We start from the raw sequence: 20524 nt of genomic DNA, 5'->3' as shown, positions 1-20524 counted from the left end.
CGCTGAGGAATCCCAATAAAGAAAAAAAAAGCTCATCTGCTTTTATTTTAATTTGGAGCAAGGGGGGGGCACCAATTCAAAATGTGTGTATTTTCTTGTAAGATCATAGAAAGTAACTTTTGTCATTGAAATTCCCTCACGTTGGCAAAAAAACACTTTTTTCAGTGCTTGTAGGAATTTCTAACAGGACAGCGAGCATCACATCTGAATAGTCCGAGTGAAAAGTCGGAAAAAGGATGAATAGGACCGTCTAGAGAAAGAAGGTCATCAGCTTGAAATACAACAGAATAGTTTAATATTCCTAATCCTGGTGGGGGCGAGGGGAGATGTGATGAGATTAGAGTTGGGGCGAGAGAGGGGGGTGAAAAAAAAAAAAGACAGGATGAGCTTCTGATGGCGCAGCAGGTTTGGCCTCCCCAGGGGGAACATAGGGGGCATGAGAGAGAGGAGTGCAAAGGACAAAAAGGAGTGTTCTTCTATCTACTGTAAGTGCCAGTGCTGGTACCACCCCACAATGACAGCCCCCCCTCCCATTTTCTCCGCATTCAATGTCAAGGTTGAGAAAGATGGCGGGCCAATGAGAGGCCACCGTCAGCCAGTGTCAACCAATTAGGTCAAAGTGACGGCAAGGTATGCTGTGTGTGCCTAGGAGATACAGTATGTGGTTGACAAATAATCCTCTTAATTTAGCATCAGGTTCACGTTTGGCCACCTCGGTGCTGAGGCAACTCCTCAAGGAGAATGTCCCTCGATCAATATGGTGGGACTGTTGAAGGGGACAAATTCACTGATGAGATGTTCTGCTGGGATATAAAAAATCAATATAAATGAGCAGACCTGTGATGTGTCTGTCACTTGGCTTTTTTTTTTTTTGTGCGATTTTTTTTTTGTGTCACTCTTCATTAGGATAGCGTAGCCTGTTTAGCCCTAATGCATATGTATACAGTGTGTAGACTATTATTACCGAGAATCATGGTCCTACATGGACATTTCAGTCACCAATCAACTGTTTTGTTAGTTATACAGTAAGTGGCACATACTGTACTTAATGGTAGGTACTATATTTCAATATGGTAAATAGTATTGCATAAAATAGATGGCATATGCTCTCATATTTACAACATAGTAAGTTGTGGCATGATAATAAATGCTACACGTGGTACATACAGTACCAAATGGCTTATGGTACAGTAGAAAATAATAGTGTCTTGTGAATTGCTATTGTATGTGCAGAAGTACATGCATTAATGATCATGCATACGGTAGATTGTGTGATGCATACAGTGGTAAACAATATGGTATGGTACAGTATATAGTCGGGATGCATGATGTCTTTTTTTCTAAATAACTTTCCCCTTCTCAAGACCAATATGGTACCTATAACCACCTTTTTTTCCATTATTATTTTTTAATTTAACTGAAGTTTGTGTTTTCTCCGGGTATTTCGGTTTCCTCCCAAATTCCAAAAACATGCTAGGTTAATTGGCGACTTCAAATTGTCCATAGGTATGAATGTGAGTGTGAATGGTTGTTTGCCTATATGTGCCCTGTGATTGGCTGGCGACCAGTCCAGGGTGTACCCCGCCTCACGCCTGAAGACAGCTGGGATAGGCTCCAGCACCCCCCGCGACCCTCGTGAGGAAAAGCGGTAGAAAATGAATGAATGAATGAAGTTTGTGTGAAGCAGGACTCAAACAAATGTGTTGATTTGTCCTTATCAATTATCATATTACTACTATGACATCACCACTCTAGGGGAATGAGTGGAAGGAAAGTGCACCATATTCGGACATGTTCAGATTTATTGGTCACAATTCCCTCATTTCGGCCCAAATTGTGCACCCCTAGTATATACTAAAAGGTATGGTACATTCAGTGGAAAATGGCATACAGTACAGTAAAGTGTTGATATGATAATGTTATGGAACATGTAGTCGTAAAAGGTATATGATATGGTACAACTACATACAAATGATATACAACATGCTATGTGGTAAGGTCCATACAGTATGAAATAGGATACTATATGGCATATAGTGAATGTTTTGGTATATGCAATATGGTACATACAGTAGCAAATAGTGTACACGATACAGAATGCTATGATATGTGTCAATGTTCAATTATACAGTATGTTAGTGGCATATGGCACATGATGCATGATATATGGTAATACTGTATATGGTGTATGGCATATATGGCTCATAATAAACAATTATGGTATCTTAATATTAAATGGTCCTGACAAGACCTGCTGATGTGTTTTTCCAGGAGTACTGTAATGTTCCTTGTGTTTAATGCCCTGTTCCCACAAAATCTTGGTTTCAATTAGAATGTCTAGAAAGGACTGTGAAGTCCATGCAGGACCGTGAAACATACTTCAGTTTTGTGTTGGAGCAAAAGCAGCTTGGCTGCTACTGGATTTTTGAGTGAGTTTTATTGGAGTATAAGTTTGTTTTAGTGACACGTGGTCAGTTGAAGGGGGGGTGTTAAAGGCACTGTCCTCATTTTCAGCTGGTGCGGTTCAGGTTTAATTAATGCCTCAGAAAGATCTCCAAAGAAAGACCGAAATAAGGAAAGGCTTCTGCTGCGGCGTGTGCCGGCGGCACAATAAGAGAGCTGACGGAATTTTTTTTTTGGAGAGTTGCATGCACACAACTTTCAAGGTCTAGTAATACAAAATAATCCTTTCTATTTGCAATCACAGGATTAAAAAAGAAAGCTCTGTCACATGAGTAGCGAAGATCACAATTAAACCCCCTCCCCTCCCAGAAGAAACACACAAAACTCTTTGTATCTTTTAGTCTTTAAGAGCGCTTCATTGTTAAAATCTTAATTCAAATGTGAATAATTTAAATTCCCATGATATCCTGTTTGTCGTTGCTTGTTACTACAGTACAACTGCAATCCTATCTATACTGTATGGTGGATAGTTACAAGGCAAGGGTGGGAAATGTATGGCCTCTGGGCCAAATACTTCTCACGAGAGCATTAGATCTGGCCCGCCATGTAGTTTTAAAACAAATAAAATCTCAAAGTCCCAAACATTTACTCCACATATGCTGATAATGTTTAATACTGTACCGACCCAAATTATAAGTGGAGCCTGAATATAAGATGGCCCCTCCAAGACGTGTTTTTGGGGATGTATTGTCAAGACAAAAAGTACGGATGAATCAAATCTAAGTTTTTTTTAATATCAGTGAAATAAAACAAGTAGCTTTCGAGTGGGTCTTTGTGTCACGACTGAGTCTCTCCATGCCACTGGTGTGTGAGTGCAGGGAAGAAAAGCTATGACTCATAGTTTGGCACCACATTGGTTTGTTTGTATACTTTTCTAGACCCTCGATTAAGAGACTACTCATCTTTTACAAAATGTGCGCTCAAGGGATTTTATAAAAAAAAAAAAAAATGGCCCCTCCTGTTAGGAATATGCTATAAGGCCTCGACCCTGGTGCCATAAATTGTCACAGCGCATAACTAAGACGGGAGAGAAAATGGAAAGAAATCAATTTAATTTTCATGCAATATTTCCACATAAATATTTTTGCGATTTAACAGCTGAGGGCCAAATTAAAACGACAACGAGAGCCCTCAATTCCTCCAAAGCAAAAGTCCCCAATAAAAACAAACCGGATGATCGTCTCTTTGTGCTTTTGTAGATAGTCAGCCGATCCACTAGAGGGGGGCCCATCTTTGGGGAGTTTTAAAGACAGAACGCGAGACTCCAGACTCAACTTTTGGAAGTAACCATGAAGTGGATAAACGTTTTAACAAGAAAACCTCAGTTGCAAAACATTATAAACAAAGAATATTTTTAAAAGACTTTACTGCATCATCATCATCATCATCACTATTCTATAGCACAACAGCGTGACACATTATAAATTGCTACAGGCATTCACTCTCATGGCAGAGTGCGGCGCAAAAAAAGCTTAATATATTACTCTTTCTCCTCCATTATAAATAGCTCTTGATGAGTAATAAATCTTGGGGGGGGGGGTTAGATAGCACCTTCCTGTACACGAACACACTCCCTGTTTGATTTCTGTTTGGGACCTTCTGTCAACAAAGGATTTTACACTCGAGGTCTGTGCTTTGTCAAAAAGTGGACCCTTTGCGTATGGAATGAGGCTAGCATTGAGAATGTTTGGTCATGAGTGAGTTGGATTGTCTTTACTTCATCGTAACATGGCATAGAACTTAATATGATTGACAGCAGGTTAGATAAAGTCATCTGATTTTGCTGCAGCCCAAAAAGGAACAAAAAAAAAAAAAAATCCCAACCCTCATACACAGAAGATCACAACACTTTTAATGACGGCTATACATGTGTGTTTCTTGGATTTGTACGTGACCATAAACAAACATCGCAAACAAAGACAGTGTGGTAGGAGCGTACTCAAATGTTTGAAAACGTACTCGTGAAATGCTTGAGTGGAGCCTACCTGCAGCACCGCATCATGTAATGCTTTACAGGCGAGCAGTGTAAAGGTCAGGCTTCCATGGCTGTCCAAAAATATTCACCCAAGTCCAAATCTGTGTCATCGGGGCACAGGGCAGGTTTGTACTGAGCGGTGCTGGTGCTCTCCTTTTCCCCCCTCCCTCCTCCTCCTCCTCCTCTGAGTGGGTGGTGTCAATGGCGGTCATACGCAGAGGCTGTTGCCGTGGTGGCAGGGCCCGTCCCCCGGGATGTTGCGCTGTAGTAGTACGGTGACCCTATTGGGAAAACACAGGTTGGTTATTACTTTCAGTTTGGAATTTTGAATTGTCCATCATAACATTGAACGCAAGGGCATGCGCGCAGGCCCCACAGCCAGGAGACCCGAGTTCAATTCCACCCTCGGCCATCTCTGTGTGGAGTTTGCATGTTCTCCCCGTGCATGCGTGGGTTTTCTCCGGGTACTCCGGTTTCCTCCCACATTCCAAAAACATGCTAGATTAATTGGAGACTCTAAATTGTCCATAGGTATGAATGTGAGTGTGAATGGTTGTTTGTCTATCATCATCATAAACAGTTCACATGCTAACACCATCAATCCCGTTCAGTTGCCCTCCATTTAAGCACCACCAACAGGGAGGAGAGACATTGGAGGAGTTGCAGTTGCACGGTGGTACTCTCCGGGTAGTTTTGTCCCACATTCCATTGGTGACCTAAATTGCCCATAGTTCTGAATGTGAGTGTGAATGGTTGTTTGTCTATTTATGCCCTGTGATTGACTGGCAACTAGTTCAGGGTGTGCCCCGCCTCTTGTCCTAAATCAGCTGGGATTGGCTCAAGTATACCCTCACGACACTAGTCAGGATCAGTGGCATAGAAATTGAATGGATGGACATTGAACGCACCATTGAACTCAAACCCCAGTTAAGCAACATACCATATTATATAATTTATATAATATATAAGATGACTTGGCTTGTAGACTTAAAAAAACGTAATCATGTTTTCAATATGAGTGACATAATTCGTAGATTGCAGTATCATTAAAAATTCATATTTCTTAGCCATTTTTTTATGATTTTGCTTCATGTATTACCATTATTATCATAAAATTCTAGTCTGGTGCCTCGGTGGTGGTCTCAACAAACAATGACTGTCACCTATTGACCAATGTACGAATGGTAAGGATTCACAAGTTGTGCTCTAACATGTTCAATAAAAACATCTACATTTTTTTATAACACCCTCCCACCCCAAAAAATACAATTTAAAATGTCCTTGTTGAGGGATGAATATTTATTATATATTTATTTATTTATTATAGTGGTAAAATAGTAGAGTTTGGACTTTTAAGTAACCATAATGAAATAGGACGAGGAAAACAATTAACATTTATTTTCTATCCTTTGATACAATAAATAATGTGAACTTTTCTAAAAAAAAATGTGTAGCCACTTCTGTCAAACACATATAACGTGCACACACACACACACACAAATTCCAAGTGACAGTCTCAGCTGACACACTGAGTACTTAGCTCTACTACTACTACTGATCCCTTGAGTCTATTCTCCCCTAAGGGAAAAGGTCAATTCAATACTGTAACCTGCCAGATGCATTGGAACTCTCTCTCTGACGCAATAAAAAAATAAAAAATAAAAAATAAAGCACCACACACACATGCACAAATATACCTGTCTGTGTGACATCCATCAGTCTACTTGGCTGTGTGTTGACAGGTTATGTCTGTCCACAGTCCAGGTAATCTCAGGAGGCTCTTTGGGGAAGTGAAGCGTTAAGCCGCCCTGACAAACTATTTAGTCTCAGTCAAAGACTTCAGGGCAACCTGCAATCCTCTTTTATTTTTAACTCAACTTTCTTTCATTTGTCATTTTTCATTTACTCTCATCCTGGTCCTTCATGTGCCATCCCTCCTAAATCCTCTGTCTTTATGTGTGCTGTTCTCTTAATGTCTGCTTTTGTGTTTTTTGTCCAGCCTACCTTGCATCTGTCCTGCCTGGCTGGTGAAGAGAGTGGAGGAGCAACCGATTTCCGTCCCCAGGAGAGACCCATAATCTTGCTGAAACACTTGGGAGGCAGAGGAGGGGAGAAGAGGTGAGCAAATGTGTCGGCACACACTCAAAGGTCAGCGGGATTCTGACCCTATTGACATTTACACAGTTACCTCTTCATCGGTGCACGTTTAGGCCATGAACTTGACAATGACAGTTTCATCATGAAAACAATAACGGTGAAACCTTGGTTAGCATAATTCCATTTCGGAAGTTTCAGTTTTCGACTGAAAACGGGAAGGTGAAGGTCATCTCATTGTGTCTTTGGTCAATTCAAGTCAATTCATCCCTTTCAGTCGTTTATATGCATTCAGAATTACTTGATGCACGTAAAACTATAATTGTAAAACATTAATAATTTGTTTTTGTGTTCAATTTTTTTCTTTATCCAGCAGACTACCTGTTCTATTTGGCATTTTGATTGGCTAGCTAATAGGATGTAATATGATTTACAAAAAAAAACAAAAAAAAACACATATTTTATGTTTTTAGAATATTTTATATATTATATACAGTACACATTGTACTGTAACCGAAGAATGCGTGTAAACCGAGGCAAAATTGTGACAGAACTTTTCAATGTTAACCGAAAACATGCTAACCGGGGCTGATGCTAACTGAGGTTCCACTGTATATAGAGTGCAATGCTAAAGCGATATCCTCAAAGTTTTATAATACTGCACTACTGTAAATTAAAAGACGCGGGGTACCACTTTGATATATATATATTTTTTTTTACACACCTTTTGCGTCCAGTGGTTCATGAGTAGAAGAGTTAGCTTAGTACAAGAGCTAGCTTAGTACAAGAGCTAGCTTACAAACACATACTGTACTATACATGGCTATAAAGGTCTACGCATTATGTTGTTTTCAACAAAAAAATCAGGCGCACATTTCTTCACGAAACACTTCTATGTCAAAACCTACCTAATAAACTCGGGTTAGGAAATCTCCAGGATTCGTTGTATGTGGAATACTGAGGATGGGAATAAGGGCTTCCGGAGAAATCGCCTCCTGAATGGGAAATAAAACAACAAGAAAGACGTCAAGTTTAGCAAATTACACAGACTACAACAATTATCCAGGTTGGAATTATTATTCATTGTACTGCCATAATCTCTTTCATCTCATAAGCGCTCTAATTTTTCTTAATAAAATGCTTTAATAACAGTGAGACCTGAATAAATGACTATGTAAAAATGTGAGTCCCAGGATAAAACTCCTGCCTTAGGCTGCATTCCCATTTGTCACGTTTGGTTTGGTTAAAATGCTAAATGACATGTCATGCTTAGACAGGGTCAGGCACATTTGTAGGCTAAATAAAAGGCAAATAAAGTAAAGAACAAAAAAGTGTTTTAATTTTCGAAAAGTTCATATAATGCCATTTTTTTCATATAATGCCATTTTGCTTTGTTTCTTTATAATGCAATTTTTTGTTTATTTTTCACTTGCTGCCATGAATTGGACCGGTGAGCATAGCGCTTTCATTGTGGAAACGTTTATCAAAACAAACAAATTGAACTTTCCAGTTGCACTTCAATCTTGATAGACACGATCCCGTACCAGCTGGAAACATGATCTTGTCAATCTTGCACTCATTGGAGCATTTTTATTTTTAATGTAGCTATTTTTGTTATCAAATTAATCGGTAATACTTCCTCATATCAGCCCAAAAATTCTCGCTCTCCATAATTGTTGTGCACCCTTAATAATATGTCATAAATCTGTCCATCAAGTCCTTACTTTATGCATAGTATCTTTCCTGCACAATGACATGAATACCGATATGAAGTACACTAAAGTGCACATCAAGTATATATTTTTAATTTAGGGTCCATAAGTGTGAATGAGGTTCCAGTGCATTTGTCATTGTAGTAATTATCTCATAGATACACTTTTGCTGCGTTTAAATCCCGTACTGCCATGGAAGTGGTGGATGTTTTTCTTTGCGAGTGCAATCCCACCTTATACAGTGCATGATAGTGTAGTTTTTCTCCCTCATTTACTACCTCCTGTCTGGAGTTTACTCGCATTTCTCTCGGCTTCCCTTCACCCTTACCCCCTTCTCCCCTCAATTTCTCCTTCCTCCTACTCCTGCACTGGTCTGCCTTACAGCCAACCTGTCACCCTTCACATCAAAACAACATTCTTCCTCCATTTCTTCTCCTATTTTTTCCACCTCTTCCTTTTCCTCCTGCTACCGACTTGCTCTTTTTTTTTTTTTTTTTTACTCTATTCTTTCTTCTCTCCTGAACCCTCAACTCCTCCCGGGGGATCCCTCTCCCATCGCTGACAGTCACAGACCCCGGTGCTCCCCTCCTCCCCCTCCTCCTCCTCCTCAACACCATCCCTCCTCTCCCTCTCGTTCTGTCGGTTCTGCCTCAGTGCTCTCCAACACCCCCTCAGAGTGTCAGCCCCCTGCTGCACTAAGAGAGAGAGACTGGAGAAGAGAGTTGCTTACTTAATGAAGGTATAATATTAGACAGGGTGGACATAAAAGGAGGATCATTTAGCGGAAGCCAGAGGAGCAAAGTTTGGAGATGAACTCCGGTACATCTGGGCTGGGAGTAGACTTTTAGTGTTCAAGTGGTTTGTTTGTCTCATCCTGGTTTGCACAAACAAAGTTCTCCTTCCCACATTATACCCACAACTACAAGTGTGTGTGTGTGTGTGTGTGTGTCTGCATCTGTCAGGTGGGGTCGGGATGCAGTCTCCATGGCATCCCCGGGTGCGAACATCCTCCCCTTGTCATCACCGTGGTGACGGCAACATGTCAGGTTGTTTAGGAGACGAAGGGAGGGGGGAGGTAAAGAGGAGAGACGAGGCTCGCGGGTCTCCCTTGTGTAGCGCGTGAGTGTCAAGGTCGTACTATGTTAAAAACAAACACACACTAAAAGCACGCACGCACACACACAAACATCACACAAGTGCACACAAATATGCTGTCAAACCTGAGGACAGGATGGGGTGAGCGCATGGGGACAGGGCGACAGGGTTAGACCATCTTTAGACGTGCTGTTCATACACGTCCACCGAGAGCGAGTGTTCGTGTGTGCGTGTCATACAGAGTGAATGAGTGGGGCAAATGCTTGTAAACAAGATAATTTTTACTTTTGTTTGTTGATTCTCGTGTCATCCTTTATTTCTAGTTAGAGTTGGGTCAGTTCATGTGATGTGTTGTGTTGGTACATCCTGTTTTCCTTTATCCGCTGTTCTCCCTCAAGTACAACTCATCTTGTACGAGTTAACCAAACCTAAGGACTTAAGTGTTTTGGCTGAGAGTGCTGTCACACTCTCGAACTAATTGTTGTTCCACATAAAGGTCACATATTATAGTATTTTTCAATAAAAGTTTCAGTTTGTAAAATCAGCTGCTTGTACTGTTTCTCAAAATGGCTCATTTGACTACACTATTTGAGTTCTTTACTCAATCCGTTCCATAAATATTTCAGTATTGAACAAAGTAAAACTTGTTCTCAATCAGAAATCACTCCACACTCTTTTATTGCTCTCTGGTTCTACCATATCTTACTTATTGTGTGGAAATATGGGGTAATAACTATAAGCAAGCAATCTTCACTCGCTAAATGTACTGCAAAAAAGGTCAGTAAGGATAATTCATAATGCCGCCTACAGAGAACATACTAATTCCTTATTTCTAAAATCACAAATACTGCTAAAAAAAAAACAGCAAAAATAATGCATAAGGCTAAAAACAACCAATTACCTAAAAATGTCATCCAATACTTCTCTACAAGACAGGAGAAATATGATCTCAGGGAAGAACTACATTTGAAACATTTATATGCTAGGACTACGTTAAAAAGCCATAGCATTTCAGTATGTGGAATCAAACTAAGGAATGGATTGAGTAAGGAAATCAAACAATGCACAGCGATGAGCCAATTCAAGAAACAATACAAGCAGTTGATGTTTGCTAAATACAAGGATGAAGAGTCTTGAACCAGTCATGATGTGCTATATATATCACTATATTGATACTTACTATGGTACACATTATGTCATTGGATGCTCATATCACCTTGTACTTTGGTACGACGTATATTATTAAAAAGCAGGAAGTGAACAAATGTAACAGTTACTGATTGTAAAAGTACCAGATGGAGGGGTAGGATTTAATAAGCTTTGCTTCTTCCTACTCCTTTTGGACATGTGGAACTGTGAACTGATTATGGGATGCACTCAATTGTAATCTGATGCATGTTCACATGAAATAAAACCATTACCATTACCATAAATTGATTCTACATACTGATATGCTGAACGTTTTTAGAGTTGGAAGAATAAGAATGATATTTGTTTTTTGGGTAGAAGATTATTGTTTACTTTATGCAGGATTTCAGCTGTTTCAGCTGTTACTGCTGAACCGTAATTGTGATTTTTGGAGTGTTTGGTGTGTTCTCGATCATCTTCATTGTGGATTATCCAAACTGACCTGACAGTTTGAGTGTAGTTATTTCCCAATACCTACACACAGTAACTTTGGGAGGATAACACCAGGAAACAGTTAAGAGTATAAAGTGATTTTTGGTCCAGAACAAATTTAGTAAACCGTTTTGTGTTAAACTGTTTTTGTGTGTCTGTAGCTTTAATGCTAATGAGCTGTGTTTGTCCACGCCTGTCTGGTGGTCATCCTCTAAATGAGCTACCTAGATTAACATTAAAAATTCTCGATAGAAGTCAGTGCTCCAACCACCTTGAACCTCACTGCACGTCACTGTAAGTATAGCTTGAGGTGAGTCTGCGGTGGTATCTGTCCATGAGGAAGGAGGCTATTCCTTCAGGACGTCATGGAAATTTCAAAACCGATTAAGCACAAAAGTGGAGCAAATGAGGGAAATTAGCGATTTTTCTCATGTTTGTTGCTCGGACAAAAGGCTGTAGGCATACACATTATTGTTAGAATATAATTAAAAAGTCCATTTTACATAACAGGGGACTTTAAGTCCTGGTAATGTGTTTCAAACTGTTCTTTCAAATATGAGAAAAGTTACCACTAATATAAACTTTGGTATGGGGGTATTAATATTATATAAAAACATGCTAGGTTAATTGGTGACTCCAAATTGTCCATAGGTATGAATGTGAGTGTGAATGGTTGTTTGCCTATATGTGCCCTGTGATTGGCTGGCGACCAGTCCAGGGTGTACACCGTCTCTCACTGGAAGTCAGCTGGGATAGGCTCAAGCATACCCCCCCACAACCCTAGTGAGGATAAGCGGCATAGAAAAGGAATATTATGGTATTGACCTGCCCACAACTAATTACTTTTTTCTGGCTTGCTACAACTTCTGTTGTTTTTCTACCTGCATCGTTTCCTGTTTGAATCGCTCATATTTCTCTACTGCTTCCAAGCACTGAAAATTTTGTGCGAGGCAGAGAGAAAGACAAACGAGAGCCACGATGGCGGCCCCAGGATTGAAACACAAAAGCGGCTGAGAAGGCAGTGTGGAAGGGAATGAATGAATTAGTCGTGGGTCACTGGTGATTCTCATTAAAAACAAATTACTAATGTTGAGGAGGGACAGCTGTGCTACTGTGGCTGCTTTCTAATGATACACACACACATGCCACCCCACTGGGAGCATTGTCAGTCGTAGCATTGGCAGACAAGAAAGAGGAAGCGCTAGATAAATGTATCGAAAACACACACACACACACACATATATCCACTGGGATTCATCTTCGGAGGTGTTTGGCAAGTAGTGTAAAGTCAATAGTTAGGAGTACCTGGTACCATGCCAGTGAGGGACGGGGCGGAGTAGCTGCCCTGTCCCGTGGGAGGAACATGAGGAGGGTAGCCTGGCAGGGTGGTGCTGGCGAGGTCTCGACCTGCGATGGAACACACACACACAGAAAACGATCAATTCCTGTTTGGAGTGATCAACAGTTAGGAAAGTGGTACAGTACATTTTTAAATATCCAAAGCAGTTAGCAGTTAGTTCTGCATCAGATCAAGCACATATTGGTTGTTATTTTTTTCCCAATATATATTTTATATTCATCAGAGTTGCATTGATTGTCTCATGATGGCTTTTTGTGTCTTCCTATATGTATTTCCATAGCCTATGGGGCTTTTGAGGGAGTCCAGAACCCAGAACAACCTGGTTGTGTGGCAGATACCATATGTTTCCCTATAGAAAATGGTTTGAAAAAGACAGGTTGTCTTATATTTTGGATCTACAGATTTACACATGCAAACCAATAGATGGGGCCAAGCGACATCTCTCACAGCTTTTCTTACTGACATTCACACAAGCCAATGACTTACCAACAGAGAGACTACCTGGGGAAAAGTGTTTTAAAAGGGTTTTATAGTCAGTCATCTTATATTCTGATCAATGCCATATTATTCTTGTGTCCATGAAATGGTCAAAAACTCTTCTTCTTCATGACGCCATACTAAACCCTTAACTTTAATTTGTATACTATGTAACAGGGCGGTGTGGTTGTGCTAAAGTACTATGGTAAACCTCCCTTCTCGATGCCTTAAGAATCGCACTGAACGACATGTTGACAGCTCAGCCAGGGTGAACGGCTGGATTTTTACATTTAATCACCAGGAATGACTGGCAAGTGCTAGCTATGACTCTTACATGACATTTATAGACTTGCTATCTTATTAGCCTTTCATAAAAAACAGGTTTATGTTATGTCTATACTGAGCCCATCACACAGATTATTTATTAAAACCTCATACCACTATACTCATTTATAAAAAGCTCCCTCACCCAACGTTTCCTATTAATACCCCATCGTCTGTCTGTCAGTGGCTGGATAGGATATATAACTGCATTAGACGACATGACAGTGTGTCGGCCCCAATCATTTCTCTGTGTTTGCATGCTGTAGTCAGTGAGTGTGAGCGTGGAGCAGGAGCCCTCCATTCATCATCATCATCATCATACACACACCATCCTGCACACACATTTATCATCATCATAAACAGTTCACATGCTAACACCATCAATCCCGTTCAGTTGCCCTCCACTTAAGCACCGCTAACAGGGAGGAGAGAGATTGGAGGAGGTGCAGTTGGTACATAGAGGAGAAAAAACACAATCGGAAGAGTATGTGCTAAAATGTGACAGAATTCATGCGATAAAACGATAAAAACAGGATGTTTTGATAATATACCTGCCTCACAGCTAGGAGACCTGAGTTCAATTCCACTCTTGGCATGTATGGGTTTTCTCCGGGTACTCCACATTCCAAAAACATGCTAGGTTAATTGGTGAAACCAAATTGTCCATAGGTATGAATGTGAGTGTGAATGGGTGTTTGTCTATATGTGCCCTGTGATTGGCTGGCGACCAGTCCAGGGTGTACCACGGCCTCTCGCCTAAAGACAGCTGGAATAGGCTCCAGCACCCCCTGCGACCTTCGTGAAGATAAGCGGTAGAAAATGAATGAATGAATGAATGATAACATCTCATATCTTAATGTAACATGTGTATTTAATCAATGTATTGGAAGTGGAAAGTTCAGGACTACATGCAGACAACAGTTTGATCAGTTTTGTTCTCTATTTTGAAAAATATATATTATTCATACCTTGGATGTTGAGGGACTGTCTTGGTTGACAGGTCTCTACAATATTGCATAGAGGTCGGAAGCCATACCTCTGGATTGGCAGACCGGGGTGGTGGTCCCCTTTTTCAAGACTAGCGGGTGTATGGGAAAACCTGGTTTTAAAGGGTGTAACGGTGGCAAAATACTGTAGTATAGAACCTAAAATTAATTGTGAAGAAAAAGAAACGAAATAGCAGAATTTCCTTGGGGATCAATAAAGCATCCAACCAACCTAACCTTGTCTGTTTTTCCTTCTAGATCCTCCTTCCTACGTCAGCCTCCCCCCTGTCCTCTCTGCTGTCTCTGTGTAGTAAAGTTTTTCTCAGTGTTTGACGCGACAGCGAGGCATTAGCGCAGGCGGACTGCTCATCCGCTCAGGGTCAGTGCACAGGGCACGAGGAGGGGGACGGGGTGGAGGGAGGTTGAGGCAGAAAGGGAGCAGAGAAATGGACTCTCTGCAGTCCAACTGGGGTGGGGTGTGGGGCCGATCCTAAGAGGTGTGTGTTATAACGTGTTTTGTGTATTTGTGCATATGTTAGCCAGTGCAGTTTAAAGTTTCCTCTGAGCTAACACACTACAGTCGTCCCATATTTATAGCGGTTAATTGGTTGATATTCAATGTTATTAAATGGAATAGTTGTGTAATGTGAACATGTTTATGACTTTCTGTTCATGACAAAGTCAAGTCTGGCCTGACTTGTTAGCGTCAATATGGAGCTTGCCACACCATGCTGATAGAAATTGCGGTATTCTTGCTACACTTAGTGGCATACCATGTTGCCATTAATGGAAAGCCTTCATGTACAGTATATGATGAGGAGGACATTGCTCCAAGCGATTGCATCACAACAAATGAAGAGTTGTTAGTGCACTTGTAAAAAAAAAACAAAACTTTTTTTTCCCACACAAAATGCTTGATATCACACCTATATACACAGTCCGTTTAGTACAACCAACACATAGAATGCGGGCTAATACTTTAAAGATAAGATAGGTGTGTCCCGTTACATGCATAGTTAGTTCCCACGTACTTGCTGTTTTTGTCTTTTGTCGCTGTAAACTGCACAGAAAAGTGTGTGTATTTATGTTTCATATAAGAACTGTGGATGATGTGGATGAATTCCCCCAAAAGTGCAGTTTTAAGCCAAAAACTTACCACTTCCACACGGGATGGGAGGATATGCAGTGTTAAGGCATGAAAATAATGTGATGTAAGGTAATGTCTCAATGTTTTGTCATTACTGCCACCAAGTGACCAAAATACTACATATTACTTGCATTTCAATATTTTGTGACTAATAATAGACCATAGTCTACCACAAAACTGATCATTTATTAATTCATTTCTGGGGGAAAAAAATCTCTCAAGTCCAACATCAGTGACCCCTGACCAAACAAATGCTCTTCTGGATCAGGGATTCCCCACAGGGAACTCGTGAATTGCCCACAGTGGTCTTTTTCTAACACACTTGTGTTTTAAAATTCAGCTTCTCCTCTTGCCATTTATTAATGATAACGGCCATCTTGCACATTACAAATAAACAGAATGACGAGAATAAGTGATGTTAAACATCAGCCCTTTCCAACTGGCCCTTATATGGCATCAGACATAGTCAGCACAAACACATCTATTTTACATGACGCTTTTCATCACTAGGGTCAGGGTATGCTGGAGCTTATCCCAGCTGTCTTTGGGCAAGAGGCACCCTGGACTGGTCGCCAGCCAATCACAGAGCACATATAGACAAACAACCATTCACACTCACATTCATACCTGACATTAGTTTGAGGGAAGAGCTGCTGTCAATATCAATATCAGTTGACATCTTCATCATTAATGAAGCGCTGCAGCAATTTAGTTGAATTGTACCAGCATATGCTATATGATGTTATATAATAACACTGGGGTCCAAATTTTTCCACTGAGGGCTATATACAGAAAAATCTAACATCACTGTGGGCCACTTTGACTTTTTTATATAGTATATATATTTTCTAAAAAAAAAATCATTTTCTCTTTACATTACATTTGCTGTAATTTTCAAATTTGCAGTTTTTTAGTGTTATTGTGTTTAGTGTTTAGTGTTTCTACAACGTGCTGCAGGCAAATAATAAACAAGTCATAGGCTGAAAATGGCCCCAAATGATCCCCATCCCTCCAAAACATGGAGGATGGGAATGTCTAGTGTTTCATTGCGTGTTTAATATCCAAGAGGAATACTGAGTGAATACATTTTGCAACACTTACAGGGTGCATTAACGTGTCACCCTCTAGGGGGAGCTTTATTCTGAGGGAACAGACGGGTGCTAAATGAATTTAATGCATAATATTCCAAATATGTACGCGTGAATATGAATATCTGTATTTGCATGCATAAGCAGAAGTGGAATATTCTCTTTATCTCTGTCTCGGCTCCGGCAGGTAATATTCCTGAGTGGTTTACAGACGGCCAAAAAGAGCCAATTCCCGCATATCCCATAGTCCCAGCTCTATGATTCCCCTCATTACTGTTGGGAGCACTGAAGCCTTGTCCGAGTGCTCCCTGGTCTACTCTTAATTAACAACCGCCTCTCCCAGTGCCCCTATATGGGCTGTTTGCTTTTCTTTTTTTCCAACCACTCCATAGACCTTTCTTTCTGAACATTTAAACCACAGGGCTTTTTAAGACTAGATGAAGATACTGAACACCCAGTCACTTTTGGTGCCGTGTCATCAGTGTATAAATGAGCTGTTTCTGTCCTTTCATGATAATATAGTCCCGTGAATCATTGTGCTGGGTGTAAAAAAAAGAGTACCTGAGTGAAGCCCAAGGCACAGCTCAAGTAGACTTTATAGGGATTACAGAATTTGCCATATGAATAACTTTATTTCTTCATCTAATGTGAGGATTAAACGGGTACACTCGGGGGTTTAAAAATGATTGAAAAACATAGAGTGCATATACAGTAGATGATTTTGTAGTGTTTGCACAACTAAATTGCTCAAATACACACACTTGGGGGGGACATATTAAAATTAGCGGCTTATTTACATTCTATCACTTGTGTTACCTCTCCTATTGCTTGGTACCATGCATATTATCAACCAATGAATGATTAAATGCATAACGCATGTATCCTATTTTGAACAGCAACATTAAAAATATTCATGGAGATGTTATGGTCCCAAGGAAGCTGGAGCTCGGGTCTGGGTGAGACTGGGCCGCATCAGGTTTTCGCATTATATTAAAAATAAAAACAAAAACAAAAAACTTTGCTTTGGTTCCAATTTTCTACAAGAAAAGCTCTGATAAAACATTCCACTGTTCTCAAATATCTTACTTTTTATTTTTCTACACAAAATAAGATGAAAAATAAATAAACAAATCAAGAATAAAGAAAATCAATCAATCAATCAGTAATAAATAAATAAATATAATAATAATAATAAAACTGCAAATAATAAAAACTTAAGAAACCACATATAGTTGGTGGGTAGACAAATTATTTTTTTCAGATTAAAATGAACAAAGCATTATTAGAGCCCTGTAGACATGATAAAACACGACTATAGTCACATTTATACTTTTTTTATTTACAACATATTGCGCAATTGCAGGGTCTTGAGACACATGCTAACTCACAATTTAGAGAGCTAGCGACCAAAACGGTAGCCTTCAAGTTATTTCCTTTAAACTTAAATAGCCAAAAACTTACCACTTCCACACGGATATGGAGGATAACTATTAACAGTTATTTAACCTTTAACATGAACATTAATCAAACGTAATAATTTTTTCTGGGTACATGATACCATACAGTAACCATATCAAACTTGCGCGGGCCGCACTAACATTAAACTTTCATATCAAGGCGGTGGCCTCAAACTAGTGGGTCGCGTGTTTGAGACCCCTGGCTTAATTAATCACCATTCTCTTAAAGTTTACATCACAATTTGTCCTTTGTTGTTTGCTATCTTCAACGACTGTTTAGAAAAAACCTCAAGAGCCTAAGACCGTTTTCAAAGAGAAAAACTGTTGTCTTATATTGGGATGGATATGGTAACTGTTGATGACCGTAATCATGGTCACTGAGGCAAAACAGAGTGCACTATTTCACTGCAATTTGCAGAGGTGATATTAGTTGCAGTCAAAACTAGTTTGCTGAGCAATGAGAAATTAGGTGTTCTCTACTAAGACCTCCAACTCTTTGGTCTTGTACTGGCATGGAAACAGGAGATCAAACCATTCAGAGACACTAAAGTAGAAGAATGCCACTTTACAGTATCGTCTTACCTGGAACTATTGAATAGGACTGTGGGCCAGCCACGCTGGCTCCTAACTCCGCCCCTGTGCCAGGATTGGTCAAACTATTCTTCATTTCGTCCAGTCCACCGGCGAGAGATGCCATGGAGGAGTAATCTGACGTCTGGGCAGAGACACACAAAGTGGAGGAAAAAGGATATTGCACATTAGAAGTTAGCCATACATACGTAAATAAAGAGTGATTTTTGGTCTGGTCCTGCTATATGATGCTGCTGCTTCTTCAGAGCACAGTAGCAAAGACTGACGTTCGTGTAGGCACACACACACACACACACACACACACACACACACACACACACACACACACACACGTATAAAGGCATTCTTGCAGCAGAGGGTGTATTGATCTGTTTACAACAAGGATTTACTGTACTACCAAGTTCAACAGTCGACAATCACAGGATCAACTTGTTTTTTTTCTTCTCTCTCTTACACACGCACACACATACACACACACTCACACACGCATGTTTAGACCAAAGCTGACACAAAAAGCCTCCTGTCTCTCTAGACACCAACAACACTAACAAGTGTGATTATCTCAGCACACATACTCGCTCATCCAATGTACTACACTCACACACGTTACACAAGGTAAAACAAGGTGTAATGTCTTCAAACTCAAGAAATCTTTCCAGTTTTATTGTCAATGTGTGACCTTTAGTTCTTCTTAATTTCATGCACACCAATCCATTGCATAAATCTACAATTTAGTAAGTCACATCTGGTCTTTCACTCACTTCCCACATTCACACACATCCACTAGATGCGTTTGACCCCAAAGTACGATCAATGAAAAGGTATGATAACAAATTACAGACCGACTCGGTCATTACAAACAACTCCGTACAGAAGCTACAGTAGTCAGTGTACAGTTTGTATAGCAGTAGAGTGTTCTGATAATGAGTCAACACACAACCATTATAGTCTAAATAGCTGGCAACAAAAGTGTGCGCACCTGTACAAGAGTGAGTCGGTGAGGAAATGGAAGCTCTTTCTTTGGTAGGAGCCAATCACCAGCTATCAGTTAACTCACAACAAAACAGGTCATTATATATAACAATATAACAGTCTGACTCAAGGTGTCATCTTACAAGGAACACTAAAGTCATCACACAGCTACTTAACACTCAAAATGTATACCAGAAAAAATATACAAACATGTACCAATACATCCATACATCCATTTTCTATACCGCTTATCCTCACGAGGGTCAAGGGCATGCTGGAGCCTATCCCAGCTGTCTCCGGACGAGAGGCGGGGTACACTCTGGACTGGTCGTCAGCGAATCACAGGGCACATATAGACAATCATTTACACTCATATTCAACAATTTGGAATAGCCAATTAACCTAGCATGTTTTTGGAATGTGGCAAGTTTTTTTTTTATTACGGTTTCCCATAATGCATTGCGTCTGAACAATGCATTCATTGCTGCCTGCCACGGCACTGCGGATGGCGTCAGCCTTTCCTCTGAGCTCCTCTGGTAAACAGAGGCAGCATTGCAGTGGCAGCATCCAGCCATCCATTTTACTTTGTTCATATTGGTATGTATTTGTCTATTTTTCATATTTAGTGTTCTTTGTTAGATAACACAGTGAGCCATATTGAGTAATGACCTGCAATTTCAGTGGGTTGACAAGCTCATCGTGACTTTTTTTTCACAAAAAATGATTGGCTCCTGTTAAATAGTGAGAAGTCTGGTGTTCATGAACCAATATGCCATTTTATGACATGTATATATATTTATACATTTATATATGTATGTACTTTTTCCTCTAAATTTAGTGGGTGTGACTTATACACTGGAATTTACAGTTGTCATGCATTTATGACCGGTATGTCGCGCGTACGAAGAAAATGAAGCATCCCATTCCTGGCTTGCCTAGAGATGTGTGTCTGTGGTTGTGTGTTTGCGCTTTGTGTACACAAACGACAAGCGATCAGAATTTCCTTTGGGTGATGAGGTGAACGTTTTGCGGTGACCCTTTTAATACCTCAGAATCTGTTGAAAGTGTAAGTGTGTGTTTGTGCTCACTGACCTCTTAAACACCCCTGTGCTCGTCAACACAACACAACCACTGGACTGTGACCTGCCAAATAAGAGCTTTCC

The 20524-nt window shown here is 40.2% G+C and overlaps 1 protein-coding gene across 3 annotated transcripts in view; it reads right to left on the bottom strand.

Annotated features, from left to right (window-relative positions):
* Positions 1 to 3599: 3599 nt before the first annotated feature.
* Positions 3600 to 20524, bottom strand: part of pax5 (paired box 5) — a 51407-nt gene continuing 34482 nt past the window's right edge. For all 3 annotated transcript variants that reach the window (XM_058062179.1, XM_058062355.1, XM_058062265.1), the window contains 5 exons: positions 18381 to 18513; positions 12265 to 12366; positions 7441 to 7527; positions 6443 to 6529; positions 3600 to 4719 (listed from right to left, as the gene is read on the bottom strand). In XM_058062179.1, the coding sequence (XP_057918162.1) occupies positions 4637 to 4719; positions 6443 to 6529; positions 7441 to 7527; positions 12265 to 12366; positions 18381 to 18513 (492 nt within the window). In that variant the 3' untranslated portion in view covers positions 3600 to 4636. The remainder of the gene's footprint in view (positions 4720 to 6442; positions 6530 to 7440; positions 7528 to 12264; positions 12367 to 18380; positions 18514 to 20524) is intronic.

Source organism: Doryrhamphus excisus, chromosome 1 (genome assembly GCF_030265055.1).
Source record: "Doryrhamphus excisus isolate RoL2022-K1 chromosome 1, RoL_Dexc_1.0, whole genome shotgun sequence".
NCBI classification, from domain to species: Eukaryota; Metazoa; Chordata; class Actinopteri; order Syngnathiformes; family Syngnathidae; genus Doryrhamphus; species Doryrhamphus excisus.
The sequence above is the reverse complement of the archived record's forward strand: the minus strand, read 5'-3'. Positions and strand labels throughout refer to the sequence as shown.